Here is a 19,706-nt window from a genome sequence, read left to right as displayed (position 1 = left end):
GGAGTATCTTTGCCAAGAAAACCCCAAATGGAATCACGAAGAGTCAGAAATGACTCAACAACAGCAAGCATGCTAATCGTGGTTCTTCATGAATAAGCTCTTTGCGTTTCATTTTATTTTAACAGAAGATAGGGAACATAATGAAATAATGTTCTAAAGTCAACACTGAATTTAAGGAAATTATAAGTAAACTATTTATCTTCTGCTTACATAGACTTCTCCATCAGCCTCTTCTTCTCCTCTTAGTTCATTTTTTAAAAAATTTTTATTAAAGATATTATTTGAGTTTTACAATTTCCCCCCCAGTCTTGCTTCCCTCCCCCAAGTTCATTTTTTTGATGCCCTCAGGCTCTTTCCTCTTTTCTGTTCTCAAAACTATCCTCAAGTACACCCTGTACACCAAAGTATAAATGATAACATCTTGAAAGAATCAAATTATCAAAGTGCAATCATTGGCAGGAAGCTAGAGTTTATACAGATTATGGAATTATATCATAGGATAATAAGGTTCAGGGTTTGAAGGGCCTTCAGCAAGCATCCACAAAGGCCCTCTCATTTTACAAAAAAGGAAACTGAGTTCCTGAGTGGTTGTGAGCAACATGGAAAACAAAGAAAAATACAGAATGGCCTTCAGTCCTATGTGGACCCCCTCCTTCTACTTATACAGGATAGCAGAAAAGAGACCTGTGGAAAGAAGGGAAGGAAATAAGCAGTTATTAAGTGCCCATTATATGCAAGTCCTGTTCTGTACAAATATTATCTCATTTGATCCTCCCAACAACCCTTGGAGGTAGGTACCATTGTGATCCCAATTTAACAGTTGAGAAAACTGAGGCAGAGAGTAGCTAAGTGATAGTGCCTGCCACAAAGTAGGCATTTAATAAAGGTTTGTTGATTGATTGACTTGCCCAGGGTCACACAATCAGTAAGTGTCTGAGGATGAATAGGAATTCAGGTCTTTCTGATGCCAGGTCCAGTGGATTTATCCATGCCACTTAGCTGCTCATAGAGGACCTGAATTATCTTGACATTCTCAATTTTAATATAATGAGAAGAAAAAAGGAAGTTGGAGTTAAAGATTTAAAGAAGAAAAGAAGCTAAAAGCTGCAACATGGAAGAATGGCCACTACACACTTCTCAAGGAGTTGATCTTTCTCTTGCCACTAGGCAGAGTTGGTTCCAGAGGAGAAGAGTGAGACTGGTGACTTTGTACAGCCTTCCCTCAATTAAATATGATTCATTGCAAGTCATGTCATGTCCTTCCTGATATCATGGTCCGCTTTGAGAATGAAGGACAAGGGGTAACTAGGTGGTACATTAGATAGAGCCCTGGATCTGGAGACAGGAGGACCTGACTTCAAATCTTGCCTCAGACTCTTAATAATTAATAATTACCTAGCTGTGTGACTTTGGGCAAGTCACTTAACCTCATTGTCTTGCCAGAGAGAGAGAGAGAGAGAGAGAGAGAGAGAGAGAGAGAGAGAGAGAGAATGAAGAAACAACAATAAAAAGGAGTTGACAGAGTTGATTTGATAGTATGCCCCAAGGCAACAATAATGAGAAAAATGATAAATATAGAAAACTATTTGAAAGACTGGGATGTAGAAAATGTTTGTTTTACATTATTTCTTTGTATTTATATTATGTCTTAATTAAACTGGGACAAGTGGTTGTTGTAAAGTATAGGGAGGTTGACCAGAAAAAAAGTAGAATGGAAATTTGGTTTCCCCTTTCCCCAAGCTACCGCTAGGTGTCCTTCCCTTCCTAATCCAGTATCTTCTTGCTTTCCAAGTCTCTTTCCTCAAGATTGCCTCACACCTTGCCACTATCTCAGGGTTCTCCTTTATCCCCAAATAAAAACTTATCCTCAAATATATCATTATTACCATATTCAAGTCCAATATTTCTGCACTTTCCAGGATTATAGTTAATTAAATGTTTAAATTAATGAATGGATGAACAAAAGAATGAATGAAAAAGCATGTATTAAGTAATTACTATATGCAAAAATACAAACAGAAAATTTAATCAGTCGAAGAGCTTATATTCTACTCTAACACATATAAAAGGGTTCAGCTGCAAGTTAAACAGAAAAAATCCATGGTCTTTAGGATACTGCACCAAAGCAGACTGCAGCATTTCTTCTTTAATCTTAGATGGCACAGTGGGCCTGGAGTCAGGAAGATTTATTTTTATTTTCTTGAGTTCATATCTATCCTTAGAAGTTTACTTTATGGACTCTAGGCAAGTCACTTAGCCCTATTTGCTTCAGTTTCTTCATCTGTAAAATGAGCTAGAAAAGGAAATGACAAACCAGTCTAGTTTCTTTGCAAACAAAACAACAACACAAAAACAGCTTCAAATGGAGGCACAGAGAATCGGACATGATTGAGAAAATGGCTCATCAACAACAATCACTAGTAAAATAATAAGTTTCTGATGTCTAACCATCTAATAGTGCCAAGAATTTGATAGAGAAAACATCCCTTTCTGGATCTTCATTGGGTATTAATGCTGAGAAGATAGGGTTTCCAGGATTCATTAATACTATTGGGGGAAAAAAGGGAGAGAAATAGAGATAGAGTGAGAGAGAGAGGAGAGAGAGAGAGAGAGAGAGAGAGAGAGAGAGAGAGAGAGAGAGAGGAGAGAGAGAGAGGAGAGACAGACAGAGAGACAGTGAGAGACTGAGAGAGACAGAGACAGAAAGACACACACACACATACACACACAAACACACAGAGTGCAGGGGCTGGTTTTAGAAGGAAGAAGTTGGTTTCTAAAGTCAAGGCTTCCAACTTTGTCTTCTAATCCAAATTCCAATGGTAAAAATTTTATATTAGAATGGAATAATAAAAGAGACAGCTAGGTGACCCTTTGGATAATTTTTCATTTATCCCATATATAAACTTATTTATTCTTAGTTGTATGCCTGTTATTTCTTCCATTAGACTGTGAGTTCCTTGAGACTATCTTTTGCTTTTCTTTTTATCTTCCTAGCACTTAACACGATACATAATAGACTGCATGCCTAACACTTTGTTGACTAACTGGATAGAGCACAGGCCATGGAGTCAGAAAGACCTGAATACAAATTCAGACCTTTTTTTTTTGCAAGGCAATGGGGTTAAGTGACTTGCCCAAGGTCACACAGGTAACTTAAGTTTTGAACTTTTAAGATTTGAACTCAGGTCCTCCTGACTCTAGGACCGGTGCTCTATTTACTGCACTACCTAACTGTGCCACCAATTCAGTCTTAAACACTTACTATGTGATTCTGAGGAATTAATTTAACTTTTGACTGCTTCAGTTTCTTTAGTTGTAAAATGGGAATAATAATATGCCTACTTCCTAGCGTTGTTATGAGAATAAAATGAAATAATATTTGTAAAATGCTTTGCAAAACTTAAAACACTATATAAATGTTAGTTATTATTAAGGCATTTTTTCCCCCTAGAAACTTCATTTAATTTGACTTTTTCTCCAAAATTCAAATCCTGCCTAAGAAACTGACTTGCTGTGTGACCATAGACTAATTACACTCTCTCGATGCTTCAGTCTCTTTTTCATTCAAATGAGGAAATTGAATTCACATGGTCTCTAAGTTTTTAAACTGTATCCCTGTGCTGATGACCAGGGTGCTAGGATCCTTGATCCTTGTAACATCCTTCCCCACAGGCAGGATGCATTTGGAAACTTATCAACCCTGGTCTCTCTTAGGGTCTCACTATATATTTTCAACTGGGACAAAGGGATTAGAAATTGTGAAACAGGTTTTTATCACTTCAAGGGGTATCATACACAGAAAGAAGTAAGCCTGTCTTGTACTCTTCTGTAAGACAAAACAAAGTTCAGAGTTACCAACTTATAGAACTCTAACTGCATTCCTAAGAAATTATTGGAATCTTGGCTGGGAGTTCCCACTAATTGGTTTGTCCTGTGTTCTCTAGTTCCAATTAGTTCTGATGCCCACACCTACCACCTACATACATAAAAAAGAAAAAGAATGCTGGGTTGAAAATACAAGGAAACCAGTTTAGGTCCAGCATAAGTAATAACCATGGAATCATGAATGGTCATTCCATCAGTCATAATTCTTATGGTTTTTGAGGCTTGTTTTTTTATCTTATTTTTATCTAAATTATTTTCCTGGTTCTATCCATTTCATTTTTCATTTTATAAAAGTCCTCAAAATTATTCAATTTTATAATATTTTTGTTATAGTAAGAAAGAAAAAAAAGAAAAGAGGAAAAGATCCTTTAGATACAAAGATAATTATAGCAACTTTATATGGAGAAAGGGGATGCCCATCAGTTAATGAATAACAATAAACTATGGCACATGCATATAGTGGAGTATTATTATGCTGTAAGAAATGGGGAAATAGATGATTTCAAAGAGATATGGAAGAACAGATGAACTGATGCAGAATGAAGTTAAGAGAAACTCAAGAACAATTCATAGCATTAGCTATGTATTCTGAAATAAATCACTTTTTCTTTCCATTTCCTCATCAGAAATCACCAGGTGATTTTTAAGCTCAAATATTTTGTGATCTTCACATTTCTGGCATGGACATACAGTCATCCTTGTCTCTAATACTGCCTCTTTCTTTGATTTCTAAAAAGCACCTCACACTGGCTCTCATTGATTGGTCAACAATAGGTCCACTTGGTCATTGCTTGAGTCCTGTTTGTCTCAAAGTGAAGGAAAATAGAAATTGTTTTTGTTTTGCCCAGAAACCCTGAGGATACTCCCCTCCCTGAATGATTTTTTTTTTTGGACTAGGTTGATGAGGCCTTTCTTTACCTTATTATTTTTTTACTTAACCATTGAATAGACATTGCCTCAGTCAAACTGAGTCCTGTTAAAGACCCTAGCTTAAAAAGACCAGGGTCTCTCACTGTATCCAGGGTCATCTCCAGTCATTCTGTTCCATAATCTGGTCACTCAACCCAGATGACTCTGGTTGAGAAAGTAAGACTGATGATTTGCTCAGCACCCTCCCCTCACTTAAATCCAGTTCACTTTCATATCATGGCTTCACATCCCTAATGCCATGATCCTCTTAGAGAAAGAAGGAAAAAAACTGGTCCTGACTCACTTTCCACTGGTATTTAATCTAGAGATAGTCTGGGTACATATTTTCGCATAGTAACAGTCTAGGTTTTTTTGGTTTTTGGTTCCAAGAGGTACTGGACTGTATTGTACGGAGAACATTTGCAGCACCATAATGTGGAATTCATTGTGATAACAACCTATATATAGAGAGAACTTTTGTTTTTATGCATTTTTCTGAGACTGGACTAATGGACTATCTGGACAGAATTGACTTTTTCCTGAAGGAATAAAAATAATCTTAAAAATTTCCTCTGAAGCTAATTCAACTCAATAAAGCTATTTTTAACTCTTACCTATATGTACATGGAGTGAACTGAAGGTAGTCTCTTAAGGTAACTAGTTGGTACAGCCTTCATTCCATCACTAAATATATGCAATTATCCCTCTCATATCTCAGGAGCTGGGGGGATTTCCCCTCCTCCCTTTGCACCCCCCAGACCATTAATCTGGAAAATCCACATAAAATTTTTTGGCCCTCTTTTTGTATCAGGGAGAAATCTGAATTTTTTCTTTTTTTTTTTAAAATGGTGTATTTACAATACTTTTTTGTAAAATTTGGCTATATTTATGGCATTAAAAATAAAATGTCGATTTTATTCCATACGATAGTAGATATAGTTTGTACATTTCCAAGTTTCTAAATTTTTTCCATGTTGTCTGTTGGCTTTCACAGGTTGTCTTTGGATTCCACCAAACCCTCCACAAATTCTCATTTAATTTCCTATACCCATCTCTGAGATATTGAAATCTAGATAGGGAAAGTTGCAACCTGGAAAGGATAATTGGCAGGCACTGTGCTAAGTACTGGGAATACAAAAAGAGGCAAAGCAGCAGTGGATAGAGTGCTGAGAATGAAGTCAGAAGACCTGAGTTCAAATCCCATCTTAGATTATAACTAGCTGTGTGCCCCTGGATAAGTTGCTTAAATTCTCTTTGCCTCAGTTTCCTCATGTGAAAGGGGAAAAATAATAGTACTCACCTCCCAGGGTTGTGAAGAGCCAATGAAATAATGTTACCTTTTTTTAGATTTTGGCAAGGCAAATGGGGTTACGTGGCTTGCCCAAGGCCACACAGCTAGGTAATTATTAAGTGTCTGAGACCAGATTTGAACCCAGGTACTCCTGACGCCAGGGCCGGTGCTTTATCCACTGCGCCACCTAGCCACCCCTGAAATAATATTTCTAAAACACTCTCTGACTTCCCTATCCAAAATATTCATCTGTGACCATCACTCCACCTAATGTTTTGTCTTTCCCTATTATTATTCCTTGAGAGGAGGGACTATATATATATATATATTTGTGTTTGTATCAGCAGTGCTTAACATAGTTCCTGGCAATGCTTAATCAATATTTTTTCATTGGTTCATTCATTCTCTCCTTCATCTTTATCTTCCTCTCCTCTTTCTCCTATTTTTCTGCTTCTTTTTTATTCTTTCTTTTCCTTTTCTCTTTTCCTTTCTTCTTTCCCTCTCCCTCTTCTCTAAATTCAAATTCAGGGAACTTCAATAGCTCACCAATATCCCCTTCATGGTTCTCTTTCGAATGTCAGATCAGTTTCTAAATTTTTGTTGAATAAAATGTCCTTTACGAAATTATGTTCCAGGAAATAGTTTTAGAATGAATTTGCATAATTCTAATTCCCTTTTCCTCTTTACTTGATAGAGACTCATCATTTCCCAGAGACCCTATTCTGAGGTTTTGAGTAATGAAATCATTACTATCATGCTCTTGTGGTTCATTCATCTGAAGCCACTTCCTGGAAAGTTCACAATAGGGCCAATATTTCTCTAGAGCTGATGGAAACAAAACTAATATGGTTCTTCCCCTGAGGGTCAATTGAAGAATGGGAAAATAAATCATCTTTTCCCAAATTTTAGGTTTTTTCCTTTTCTTCTGTTAGAACAAAGCCTTTCTTCCTATCGACTTCATTTCTTGAGACAATTTTCCACTTCTCGGCCAGGAACTAGATCCTTAGACATACAATTTGATTTGAATTTTCTAAAATTGTGGGGGTGGGGACAGTGGGAACTTTAAAACAACATTAAAGATTAAATTAGCCTAGCCTACCTGCTCTGTTCATTTTATAGATGAGAAAATTGAGGTCCAGAGAAAGGTTAAGTGATTTGCTCAAGGGTATAAATGGCTGGAAGCAACTATATTCTAAATCTTGCTTCAAACATTCTCTCAGTTGTGAGATTTTTGGGTAAGTCACCAAATCTCTCTCAGCTTCAATTTTCTCATCTATGAAATGGGGAGAACAATAGTACTCACCTTACCGAATTTTTGAGGATTAATGAAATAACATTATGTAAAACATTTTTCAATTTTTAAAATATTATATGTTACTGTTATCAAATTATATCAGTAGTTAATAAGTTATTTATTCAATAATGAAACATTGTTATTATTGTTGTTGCTATGGTTGTTGGTATAGCAGTATTATTGTTATCAGAGTTAGGACTAGAACCCGGGTCTCTCATCTCTTACTCCAACACTTTCCAAATTTCAGTGTGAACTTCAGATTCTTTATCATTATTATTTTTAAAAATTTATTTCTTGGGGCGGCTAGGTGGCGTAGTGGATAAAGCACTGGCCTTGGAGTCAGGAGTACCTGAGTTCTAATCTGACCTCAGACAATTAATAATTGCCTAGCTGTGTGGCCTTGGGCAAGCCACTTAATCCCATTTGCCTTGCAAAAACCTAAAAAAGAAAAAATTATTTCTTTAAGGCAATGGGGTTAAGTGACTTGCCCAAAGTCACACAGCTAGGTAATTATTAAGTGTCTGAGACCTCATTTGAACTCAAGTCCTCTTGTTTCCAGGGTTGGTACTCTACCCACTGCTCCACCTAGCTGCCCCTTTCATCGTTATTATTGATGACTGGTGATTGGTTCTTTCTAAGTGAAAAAACTCAGATTCTCTGACACTGGAGTGCGGGCTGTGTAATTTAGTTTGACTCACAGGTGAGTGTGGCCAGGGTCAAAGTAACGGTCAAAAGGAAACATTTTATCAGTGCAGAAAACATTATAAAAATCAGTTCCCTATATGTTTATGTATAGATATATAGATATAGATATAATGACTAGATTTAAATATTTTAACAATGCAGAAAAGAAAAATTAGTTTCCAATTACAATATTTCTCTGTGCTCATTATTCCCTGCATCATTAGCAATTGAATAATTTTGTTGTTTTTTAGTCATTTCAGGCATGTACAACTCTTCTTGATCCCATTTGAGGTCTTCTTGGAAAAGATACCAGAGGGGTTTGCCATTTTACAATTAAGGAAACTGAGGCAAACAGGGATAAGTGACTCAGGAATGCATAGTTAATGTCTGATGCAGGATATGAACTCAGGGCTTCCTGATGCCATGGTCCATGTTCTATCCACTGTGACACCTAGCTGTCCCAATTAGGGATATATTTTCACCAAAGTTGAGAATAAGGTAGAATAAATTGCTTCAGGCAATTTTATTCACTGGGGTTGTTTAACAAAATCCCAAAGTTTGTGCTTTTTCCTGATCAAAATGAATATGAATTCTTTTGCAAGAGAAAAAAATATTTGATTAATTGATATTCAACAATGAATATTCATGAAGAAATCCCCCCTCCCCTCCCCCCCCATTCTCCATCTCCAAACCCAAACCAAAGTCAAGTGAAATAAAGCTGATTTTGGAGTCAGAGGACTCAGGTTCAAATCCCAGGTCTGCCATTTATTCCTAGAGTGATGTTGGGCAAATCTCTTCCCATCATCTGTTAAATGTAGAAGTGGCATGATAGGGTTTCTGAGATTCCTTCTGGCTCTAAATTTATGAATATTTGACTTTAGAGCTGTAACTAGGTGGCACAGTGGATAGAATGCCAGATCTGAAGTCAGGTGGATACATCTTCCTGAGTTCAATCAGGACTGAGTTCAATCATTTACTAGCTGTAAGATCTTGGGCAAGTCACTTAACCCTATTTGCCTCAGTTTCCTCATTGGAGAAGGAAATGGTAAATTAGTATCTTTTCCAAGAAAATCCCTAATGGGATCAAGAGGAGTTGGACACAGCTGAACAACATGATTTTAGTTATACTGTTAGAGAGGACAGGGATTTGAACAATCATTTTTTGTTTGGTTCCCTTCTTTCACAGATTGAAAATTGAGGTTGGGGAGAGGTAAAATGATTGAGGTGAGGTAATTGCAGAATAGGGAGTAGTCCAACCCTTCCTAAGGTCTCCCTCAGGGCTCTAGTTGCTTTAAATGGAAACAGGGCTTTGCTCAAATCTTCCTTTTCTTTGCCAACAAGTAACTTTTGCTATTTTTTCAACCTCAAGTAAGATTCTTTATGGTGGAAATACATTTTAGATCCCATCCCTGCTTCTCCCACTCCAATTTCCAAAATACATTTAGTGACTGGGTAAACTAAGTTTCTAAAGCATATGTGGAAATAGCTTCTGTTGATCCTGTGTCTTCTGTGTATGAAGGCCTTTCAAAATCAAAGCTTCATGCATTGATCCATGGTATGACTTTAAAAGGCAGTGTAGTTCAGTGGATAGCAAGTTGGTTTGGGAGGCAAGAGTTTGATTCTCACTTCTGATACAAACCAGCTGTGTGACCTTGAGCAAGTTACCTAATATCTGCCCTAAGCAATCTTCTAAGATGAGAAGGTATAACTTATCATATATATATATATATATATATATATAGATAGATATAGATATATAGATATAGATATATATCGCATATTTAGTCCCTCTTCCTGTAGATTCAAAGGAGGAGGATGAGTTGGAAGGGAAAATAGTGAGAATAGGAATAGTTTAAGGAAATTGATAATAGATGAAGAAAATTTTCAAAATATCATAGATTTTAGAGCTGGAAGGAATTTTACTCTACTTCAATTTTTTTTCAATTGAGGAAACTGAAGTCCAGAAAGAGGTAACCCAAGGTTGCCAAAGTAGTAAATGGCAAAGGTGGAATGTGAACTCAGGTTTCATTGGCTCCCAATCCAGTGCTTCTTCTATTGTTCCATACTTCTGCTTTATCTATTCCTGTTGTCCTGCAGCATGACTCCCTGACCAGAAGCCTAGAATTCAAATCTCTGTTTTTAGATTTTTAAGATAGCTCTTAGAAGAAAATGTGGCTAGGTTTCTGATAATCTGTTGTATAGCATCCCTTAAGTGAGGGTGCCTTTCAAAAGATTAAAGTCATTATTCACTCAAGAACAAAACATTGTTCTAACTTTGTTAGATCAGACTCCTTGTGATCTTGCTTAGAGCTTTCTTGGCAAAGATACTGGAGTGGTTTGCCATCTCATTTTTACAGATGAGGAAACTGAGGCAAACAGGGCTAAATGTCTTTTCCAGATTTGAATTCAGGAAGTTGAGTTTTCCTGACTCCAGTCCAGGAACTCTATGTACTATGGTGTCCCCAGTTGTATTTTGGACACAGGTAGTGGTGTGGGCAGAGGAATGAAGACACAGTCCTATAACATCATTGATTTAGAGCTGGAAGGATTCTCAGAGGCTATCTAGTCTAACCTCCTTTTTTTGTTTTGAGGAAAATGAAGTTGTCTAAGGCAGGTCAGTGACAGGAAAGTACCTACGTTCCTAGAGATTAGCTCAATTTGGTTGGAGCTTAATCCAAATGGAGGAAAGCACTCAGTGTGAAATAAGACTGGAAAGACAAGTAAGTACCAGACTGCAGATGGCATTAAATGAAATAGCAGACTGAGTGTGGACTTAATCAGTCAAAAAGAATACACCAAATGGGTTTGAGTAAATGTTGAGCATCATTGTATTCAAATATTTCCATGGATTTTGCGTAGTGAATAGAATGGGAATTTAGTATCAAGAAGATTTGAGTTGAATTTTGCTTCAAACACTTAGGTCATTAGGTGACCTTGGGCAAATCTCTTCAAGTTTCAGTTTCTTTATCTGAAAAATCAGGAGAATTATAACTTTCACCTCATAGGATTATTATAAAAATCAAATGAGATAATATATGTTTTATATATATATATATATAAAATTCTCTGCAAACCCTAAAGTATCACATAAAGGATTATGATTGTTTAGATATTTTGATGGAGTCACAGGATTCAAAGACTCATAATACCTCTGTATATCAACAAACTCATTCTATCACAAATAATCTGGGGTTTGTAAACTTAAAAATTTTTTTGATAAGTATTTCAATATAATTGACTTTTGGAGTATAGTCCAGTGGTATGTTATTTTATGCTTTTAAAAACATAATTCTTAGAAGTAGTCTAGGGGCGGCTAGGTGGTGGAGTGGATAGAGCACCGGTCCTGGAGTCAGGAGTACCTGAGTTCAAATCTGACCTCAGACACTTAATGATTACCTAGCTGTGTGGTCTTGGGCAAGCCACTTAACCCCATTTGCCTTGCAAAAACCTAAAAAAAAGTGGTCTACAGGTTTCATTTGGCTAATAAAAAAGATGAGACTTTTCCTCTTTTACTCAACAACTAACCACTCTGCCTCAATCACACAGGGGATAGGCTTGCTGCACCTTTACTATGACTCGAAAGCTAGCTTTTTACACTCCAGTAGTTCTCTGACTCAAGTCACTCAAGGGCTAGATATTTTTTCATGAACATAGTTTACTTATGGTGTCACTCATAATATAGACAGCTGGAAACCTACTGCAATTTCTTCCACAATCAGAGTTCCTAAGCTCTGATTCCAGATGATTCCAATGATGGGAGTGTTCCTTCAGCTATGCAAATAGCTGAATTGATGAGTTCATTAATACCATTTCATGCTACGTGTTCTGTCTTCCCATAAATCCTCTAGTGTGTATTTTTTCAACATATTGGAGACCTCTCTCTCCAACTTTCTTTTTTAATTTTGTTTGGGTTTTTTTTGGCTTGTTTTTTGTTTTAAGCTGGAAGTTCAGAGGCTAGAAGTGTGCTGTAAATATTTAACAACCAGCATTCTGGAAAAAAAGATTAACTTACATTATAAAAGTAATACTTTCTTTAATCTAGACTTGAGATGTTAAATAGAAATGAGACCTCAAAACCATTCAGACCTGTAAATCTGGGCGAGATATTGACTTAGAAAGCTACATATTAAATTACCTATGATCTATTCTATTTTATTTATTTTGCTTGATATTTCCCAGTTAAATCTTAATCTCAATAAATCTGGTAGTATTTGACAACAAATCAAGCTCATATATATATATATATATATATATATATATATATATATAGATAGATATAGATATAGATATACTTACTACTTGTAAATGCTCACATTGAAAATTTAACAATGTGTTCTTGGGAGTCAGTAGGAGCTGACTACAGCACATCCCTGATAATATAATAAGAATTGTTTGTGAATTCTTAGGAAAACCAAGTCCTTTGAGCTTTTGATAAAAACTGCCAGAGGTTGTATGCTTATTCAAGAACATAGTGTCATCTTGATGTACATGGAAGATAAAGAGGAGAGGCTAGAGGGAAAGAAATCAGTTAGGAAGCTGCTATGAAAGTCTAGCTAGGTAAATGATGAGGTCTGCGAGTGGTGGGAGTAGCAGTAGAAAAGAATAAGGAGGGAGAAGGAAGAGTGAAAGATAACATGGAGATGTCAAGCATGGAGAACTAGAAATCTAACCTCCCCCATTGATAACATGAGGAAATTTAAGTTTTAAATGACTTGTTTAAGAATTTGAAATTGAACCCAGATTTCCTGATGCCAAGAGCTGTGGTATTTCCATTATTTTGACTTTTTTCAAGAATTCAAATTCAGTCTCAGACTTACTAAGCCATGTGACCCTGTGCAAGTCATTCATCCTGCTTACTTCTGTTTCCTCATGTATAAAATGAGCTGGAGAAGAAAACTGCAAACCTGTGTGATATCTTTGTGAAGAAAATCTCAGGGACAGCTAGGTGGTACAGTGGAGTCAGGAGTACCTGAGTTCAAATCTGGCCTCAGACACTTAATAATTACTTAGCTGTGTGGCCTTGGGCAAGCCACTTAACCCTCTTGCCTTGCAAAAAAAAGTCTCAAATGGAATCACAAAGAATCACTCATAAGTGAAAAACAACTGAAAAAAAAGATAAGCGATTACTAAGTCCTGCTATAATTTTGAAGAAGGACCTGAATAAAAGTGGAAAGCAAGAGGACAAGTCATTCAGTCATTTCAAAGATCAATTAGCATCTCACAAACTAGATAAGCATGTTTCAACAAGATAGGAAACTATGTGTAGCCAATCTGACATGACTATAATAAAGTATAAGCTCTCAGAATTCAATTCTTACAACACATCCTGTACCATAACAGAATATCATTTATTGCCACTGTGACACATACCATGAAAGGGAAAAAAAAACCAGAACCATTTTGCTGTTATTTGAGATGTGCATTAAATCCTAGAGACTTTGCTGTGGTTAATCTTCAGTAAAAGCATTTTTGACTCATAAAAGCAGATTGAGTTTCCAGAAAGTGCACATTCACTTGAAATTAGCATTGGTTGGGAAAGATGCCAATATTAATAGATTTAATTAAGCAAAAATAAATATTAAGCACCTGTTGTGGACAGAGCATTGAGTCAGGTGCCAGAGATACAAAGATAATGTGAAAAATAGTCTCTGCCTTCCAAGAGTTTATCTTCTAGGGGAAATTTTCTGCTGGAGATTGCAATGAGGGTGATGAATTTTCATTAGCAACCCAAAAGAACCAAGCAATGGTTTTTATCTTAAAAAATGGAGCTTCTGCTTAAGTCTCTTTTTGTGTCTTTGTTTATGCCTGTCTGAGACTTTCCTTTCAACTTAAAAGTCCAGGAAAGTAAGCTAAAGCACAATTTATTGAGAAGTTAAGTGACTTGCCCAGGGTCACACAGTGTTACCCTTCCCACCTCTTTCTCTCTCATCTTTTCTCCTCTTGCTTTTTTTTCTCTTCCTTCTCCCCCCATTCCTCTTTTTCTTCTCTATCTCTCCCTCTCCCTGGTGAAGGATTATTCATTAAAAAACAACCTTGAAAAAAGTGAAGAAACTCAAAGAACTAAAATTCTCTTATTTAACAAATGAGGAAGCTGAAACACAAAGAGACTAATTTATATCAGGTGACATTGTAGTATTAAACTAGAAATCATGGTGGACCTCGAATCAGGAGTTCAGGTCCTGACTAAAACTTACCAGCAATTTTCCCTTTCTAACCTTTAATTTCCTTTCTGTAAAATGGTGACAGTAATACTTACATTACCCATCTCATAGAGTTATTGTATGTCTCATCCTACTAAGGTTTATGAGCCTTTGGTTTCACAGGTAAAATGTATGAGAGTTTGGATTCTGACCCATGTTTTCAGATACTAAACCTAGCACTCTTTATATGTGATATGACTATATATGAATTGTAGATGCCTTCTATTCCAAGCACTCATTGATTTTACCGTTTCCTCATTCTAGGGTCTACCCACACATGTTTAAATCTTTCAGGGTACTATTGTCATTTAGTATTTCAGTTGTGTTCAACTCCTCATGGGGTTTTCTTGACAAAGAGGCCGGAATGATTTGCCATTTTCTTCATTTTTCAAGTGAGGATCTTAGGCAACAGGGTGTTGTGACTTTGCCCAGGGTCACACATCTAGTAAACCCAGATTTTAACTCAGAAAGATGAGTCTTCCTGATTCTAGCCTGTCCCCCCAACACACCTCTTCTCCAACTCTATCCAATGTGCCACCTACTTACTCTAGCTCAAGGTACTAGGGGATCATTTAGTCACATGCGTCAGTCAAGTGGCAATAATAAATATAGCTCACATTTTTTATTTGGTGTTTCTCAAATGCTTTTGTCACAATAACCTGTGAAGTAGGCATTAGAATAATCATTTTCTTTTCACAGATAAGGCAACTAGAGGTCTGTGCCCATGGTCACACAGCTGGTGGCTATCTGAGGGAAGATTCAAATCCAGGCTTCCCTACATTTTATTCTCCAAACTTTACTCTCTTTTTGGAACATCTTGGCAATCTATAGGAAAACTATCTAGGTGACTCAAAAGAATGTGCCTTTCCTCAATATTTACTTTTATTGTTGTCAAGTTATTCCAGTCTTGTCTAGCTCTCCATGACCCCATTTGGAGTTTTCTCAACAAAGCAACTGGAATGGTTTCCTATTTTTTTCTCCAGCTCATTTTATAGATGAGGAAATTGAGGCAAAAAGGATTAAGCAACTTATCCAGAGTTACATAATTAATAAGTATTTGAACTCAGATTTTCCTGACTCCAGGGCTAAACTAGAGTTTACTATTGTAAAACACAATTTCCATATTTGTGCCTGTATCACCTCAAAAAGGGACTTTGTTAAGCAAATGAACAATTTATAAACTCACAGAGGATATGCATAGATTTTTAAACACTTGTTTCTTAAATACTTCAGAAGCATCCTCTAATATAATAAATATGTTCTCTATTTACCAAAGATCTCAAGCCTTCTTTATCACAAATTTATCTAAGCTTTGAAAGTCCTAGTTTGTAACAGAAAGTCCTTTAAAAAAATTACTTCTTTTAAAAATTTATAAAATGTAGACTTTTTATTAGTTTGGATTGACCTGTACCCCCAATTAGTCACCATCTCTATGGTTTGACCAGATATTTGTGATTCACTACTTAAAACACAAAATAAACAAAAAAAATGAACTATCAGAGAAGCATGGAAATGTTTTATGAAAGAGGGCATGCCAAGTTTTGAATGTTTATTATTTGTTACATTCCAAAGAAAGAGAATCAGAGGATGGGAAGACTGTAAGAGAGCTCACAAATATTCATATTTTGAAGGAAAAAACCCTCAAAATTTGTGTTTTGTTGACAAAATACGAGCTCCTTGAGGTCAGGGATTAGTTCATTTTTGTTTTATTAGTGTTCCCAGAGCTCAGTACAGTGTCTACCACTTAGAAGTTATTTAATATTATTGGTTAATTGATCTCCCAGGCACACATTAGTTAGTATGAGAACCAGGGCTAGGAAATAAGTCTCCCAAAGCTCTCCTCAATTCTTAGTCATCTCATTATGAAATGAGTGTATGGAGCTTTTTAAAGCGCACCACAGAGTCATAGTTTTACCTAAGAGCTACTGTCTGACTTATAATTATTAATATAGAAGAGTGCGAAATTTTGGCTATCATGCCTGGATTTCTTCTGACATGACATTTCTATCTCCCTCCACCAGATTGTAATTTTCTTGAAAGCAGTTGTTTTCAGTCATATCTGACTCTTCATGACCCCATTTTGGGTTTTCTTGGCAGAGATGTTGGAGTGGTTTGCCATTTCCTTCACAAGCTCGTTTTACAGATGAAGAAATTATAGCAAAAGGGTTAAGTGACTTGCCCAGGGGTCATATAAGTCAGTAAATGTCTGAAGTCAGATTTAAATTCAGGACAATGATTCATCTTCATGACCCTAGACCTGGCACTCTATCTACTGTACCACTTATCTTCCCTTTGATGGCAGATTTGTATTTTATTTTATTGTTTTAGAATATCATTCTACAATGGTATCTTATACATGGTGGACACTTAGAATCAAATAATCTTAGAGATGGAAAGGATCTCCAAGACCATCTAATTTATCTTTGGTTTAATGTTCTTTTTTTTTAAATTTAAGGCAATGGGGTTAAATGACTTGCTGAAGGTCACACAGCTAGGCAATTATTAAGTGTCTGAGGTCAGATTTGAACTCAGGTTCTTCTGACCCCAGGGCCGGTGCTCTATCCACTGTGCCACCTAGCTGCCCCCTAATTTATCTTTTCATTTTATAAATGTGGAACCTGAAGTCCAGGGAGTTTAAGTAACTTGTCTAAAGCATTCAGGTAGTAAATATCAGAGGCAGAATTTGAACTCATGTCTTCTTCCCCTAGAGCTTTCTTTTAGGTCTTTCAATTATACCACTTCATAAATATTTGTCAAATTGAATCAAACTCTTGACATATATTGATCATTCTTGTAGCAAGTTCTATCTTTGGTTTTATTCTTTGGAGTTTCTAGTTTTTGTAATCTGAAATTAATGATCTAAAGAGCCATTTCAACTCACTTCCCTTCCACTCACTATGACTTATTAGAGTTGTAGTTGTCTGAGCCTTGCTTCTAGCATTACAACTGACTCCCTATAATCTCTTGAACTTCCCTACTTTCCTTGTTTCCTAGGACAACTTCTAGAACTCTACTGGAAAATCACTTACTGTGATCTGTAGAGACTGTATCCTAATCTTAGGGGACTGAAGAAATTTAATTTCATTTATAAAATGCCTATGGGTATTTAAAGAGAAAAAAAAAGGAAAAGAAATATTTCCTGCCCTCAATAATCTTGCATTGTAATATATTAGTTCTCTAGGACCCTTCAGCCCCAGTGGTGGGGTCACATTCTTTAAAAAACTAAGATAAATGTGCCTGAAATCTCCCAGACCAAAGAACTGGCCAACATGTACCCACAACAAATGTCCTATTGGCAAACACCAACTATTCTATCCAAAGCTAGATATGGCTGCAAATCCAATCTGGTGGACAGTAATTGGTTTTTATCTTCAGTCTAATTTTGAATTCTCTTCTGACTGAAAACAAAGTTATACTTTAATCATCTGTGTTGAGCACCTTGACTTATGTGCTCCTCTGATAGTTCACTGTAGTAAGGAAGGGATGGTGAGTTACTGGAGACTCAAGGACAGTAACTACAAAGGCAGAATGAATTTAAGGATGGGACTGACCTGTGGTAGAGGCCTAGGCTAACTGATTTCAGAAAGACTCATTATCTAAAGTTTGACCACAAAGTCAATCAATTCCAAGACTATGACATCAGGAAGGTGAGGCCATGACAAGCATGTTAATTGGATTTGGGTGAGGGATCACCAGCCTCACTTTCTCCTCCCTAGCCCTCTGGGTCCAGTGGACAGATATGAATCAGAATGATTGGAGATACCACTGAATGTGAGACAATCAGGGTTAAGTGGCTTGCCAGAGGTCACACCAGCTACTTAGTGTCAAATTAGTGTCTGAGTTGGATTTGAACTCCTGCCCTTCTGACTCCAAAGTCAGTGCTCTAACCTACCTGCCCCAATTATAGTTCTCAATGCTTTATGCAATAATAGGTGGCACAGTGGCTAGAGAACCAATTCTGGAATCAGGAGGACCTGAGTTCAAATTCAACGTCAGACACTTGATACTTAATAACTGTGTGACCTTGGACAAGTCATTTAAACTTGATTGCCATCTCCAGTCATCCCTGATCCGTATCTGGTCACTGGATCCAGACAACTCCAGAGAAAAAAGTGAGACTGGTGACTTAGCCCAGCATGCTCTCACTCGAATCCAATTCATTTGCTTGACTATGGCATCACCTCCTTGATGTTGTGGTCTTCAAGAATGAAGGACAAAAAAAACTCCCATCAAATCTGTAATCCTAGGATTATATAGTGCTACACAGGAACCAAGAGAACCTTGGTCCAGCCTCGCATTTATTCTACTAGTCCCAGGGTCCTCAGGGGATATGGGCACACTTTGGTTGACATGTGGTTTCCTGTGTGACTTTTCTCACTTTTTCTAGATTTCTAGGTCCTGGACCTCAGATTTCATTTTCTGGCCTTCAGAAATTATTCGGACTTTTCTTCTTTTTCTGTGCATTGTCAGTGAATGTTTCTGCATCCACCATTCAGCCTGAGACAAATAAAGGTAAAAAGCCAAATCTGATGAGTGGAAACTAGTTTTTCTGTAGGGATTTCTTTTCCTGTGTGGAAGGGGATTAATTTATTTGAATATGGCATCTCAGAGGCTGCCAATATATGTGACAATAACTGAAAAAAAAAAGTAAAATATGAACAACTCAGTTCAGTAGGCAAATCCAATGCAACAAATGTTTATTGCCAGTTTACTACATGTGAAGACCATATGCTGGCTCCCACAGCTCAGTGAGTCAATCACCAAACATTTCTCAAGTTCTTTATGCAGGCCAGGTACCCACTAGGGATACAAAGACAGATATTCCAAGTTGCTCCAACCATAAGGGGTCAAACAAAGAGGGAGTTCCCAGGGGGAAGAATCCCTTCAGATGGAGGGAAAGAGGGAAAGGTGATCAGATCATTTGGTTATTTTCATTTTCATTTTCATCAGAACTGGCTTTGTCATTTATCCTTCTTTGAAATGTCAGAGCATTTTTTTTTTGAGACTGGATTGAACATGGTTTTGACATGGTTCAGACATGGTTAATATATTGTTGTAGAAATCTGTGGTCATAGATTTTTTTTTTTTTTAGGTTTTTGCAAGGCAAATAGGGTTAAGTAGCTTTCCCAAGGCCACACAGCTAGGTAATTATTAAGTGTCTGAGGTCGGATTTGAACTCGGGTATTCCTGACTCCAGGGCCAGTGCTCTATCCACTGGGCAACCTAGCCACCCCAACCATAGATTTTGAACTGGAAGGACTTCTGTCAGAAGAGAACTCAAATTTGGACCCTGTAAAATCAGGGATTAATAAATGTGAGTCTAGACCAAAGGATCTTTGAGTTCCTGTAGTCCTAAAATGAAGTATTATCACCCTAGAATATAGATTTTTGAATTGAAAAGGAGCTTTGAGGCCAATTTACTCATTTTACAGGTGAGGAA

At 36.8% G+C, this 19,706-nt stretch overlaps 1 protein-coding gene across 1 annotated transcript in view; it reads left to right on the top strand.

The window, feature by feature from the left end:
• IL1R2 (interleukin 1 receptor type 2) overlaps positions 1-19,706 on the top strand; it is a 42,647-nt gene that overhangs the window by 2,011 nt on the left and 20,930 nt on the right. Inside the window, exon 2 of the mRNA XM_074192231.1 lies at positions 18,654-18,778. Within this exon, the coding sequence (XP_074048332.1) occupies positions 18,654-18,778 (125 nt within the window). The remainder of the gene's footprint in view (positions 1-18,653; positions 18,779-19,706) is intronic.

This window comes from Macrotis lagotis, chromosome 6 (assembly GCF_037893015.1).
Source record: "Macrotis lagotis isolate mMagLag1 chromosome 6, bilby.v1.9.chrom.fasta, whole genome shotgun sequence".
Lineage (NCBI taxonomy): Eukaryota > Metazoa > Chordata > Mammalia > Peramelemorphia > Peramelidae > Macrotis > Macrotis lagotis.
Note: the sequence above shows the minus strand (reverse complement) of the source record. Positions and strands in the feature narration are given on the sequence as shown.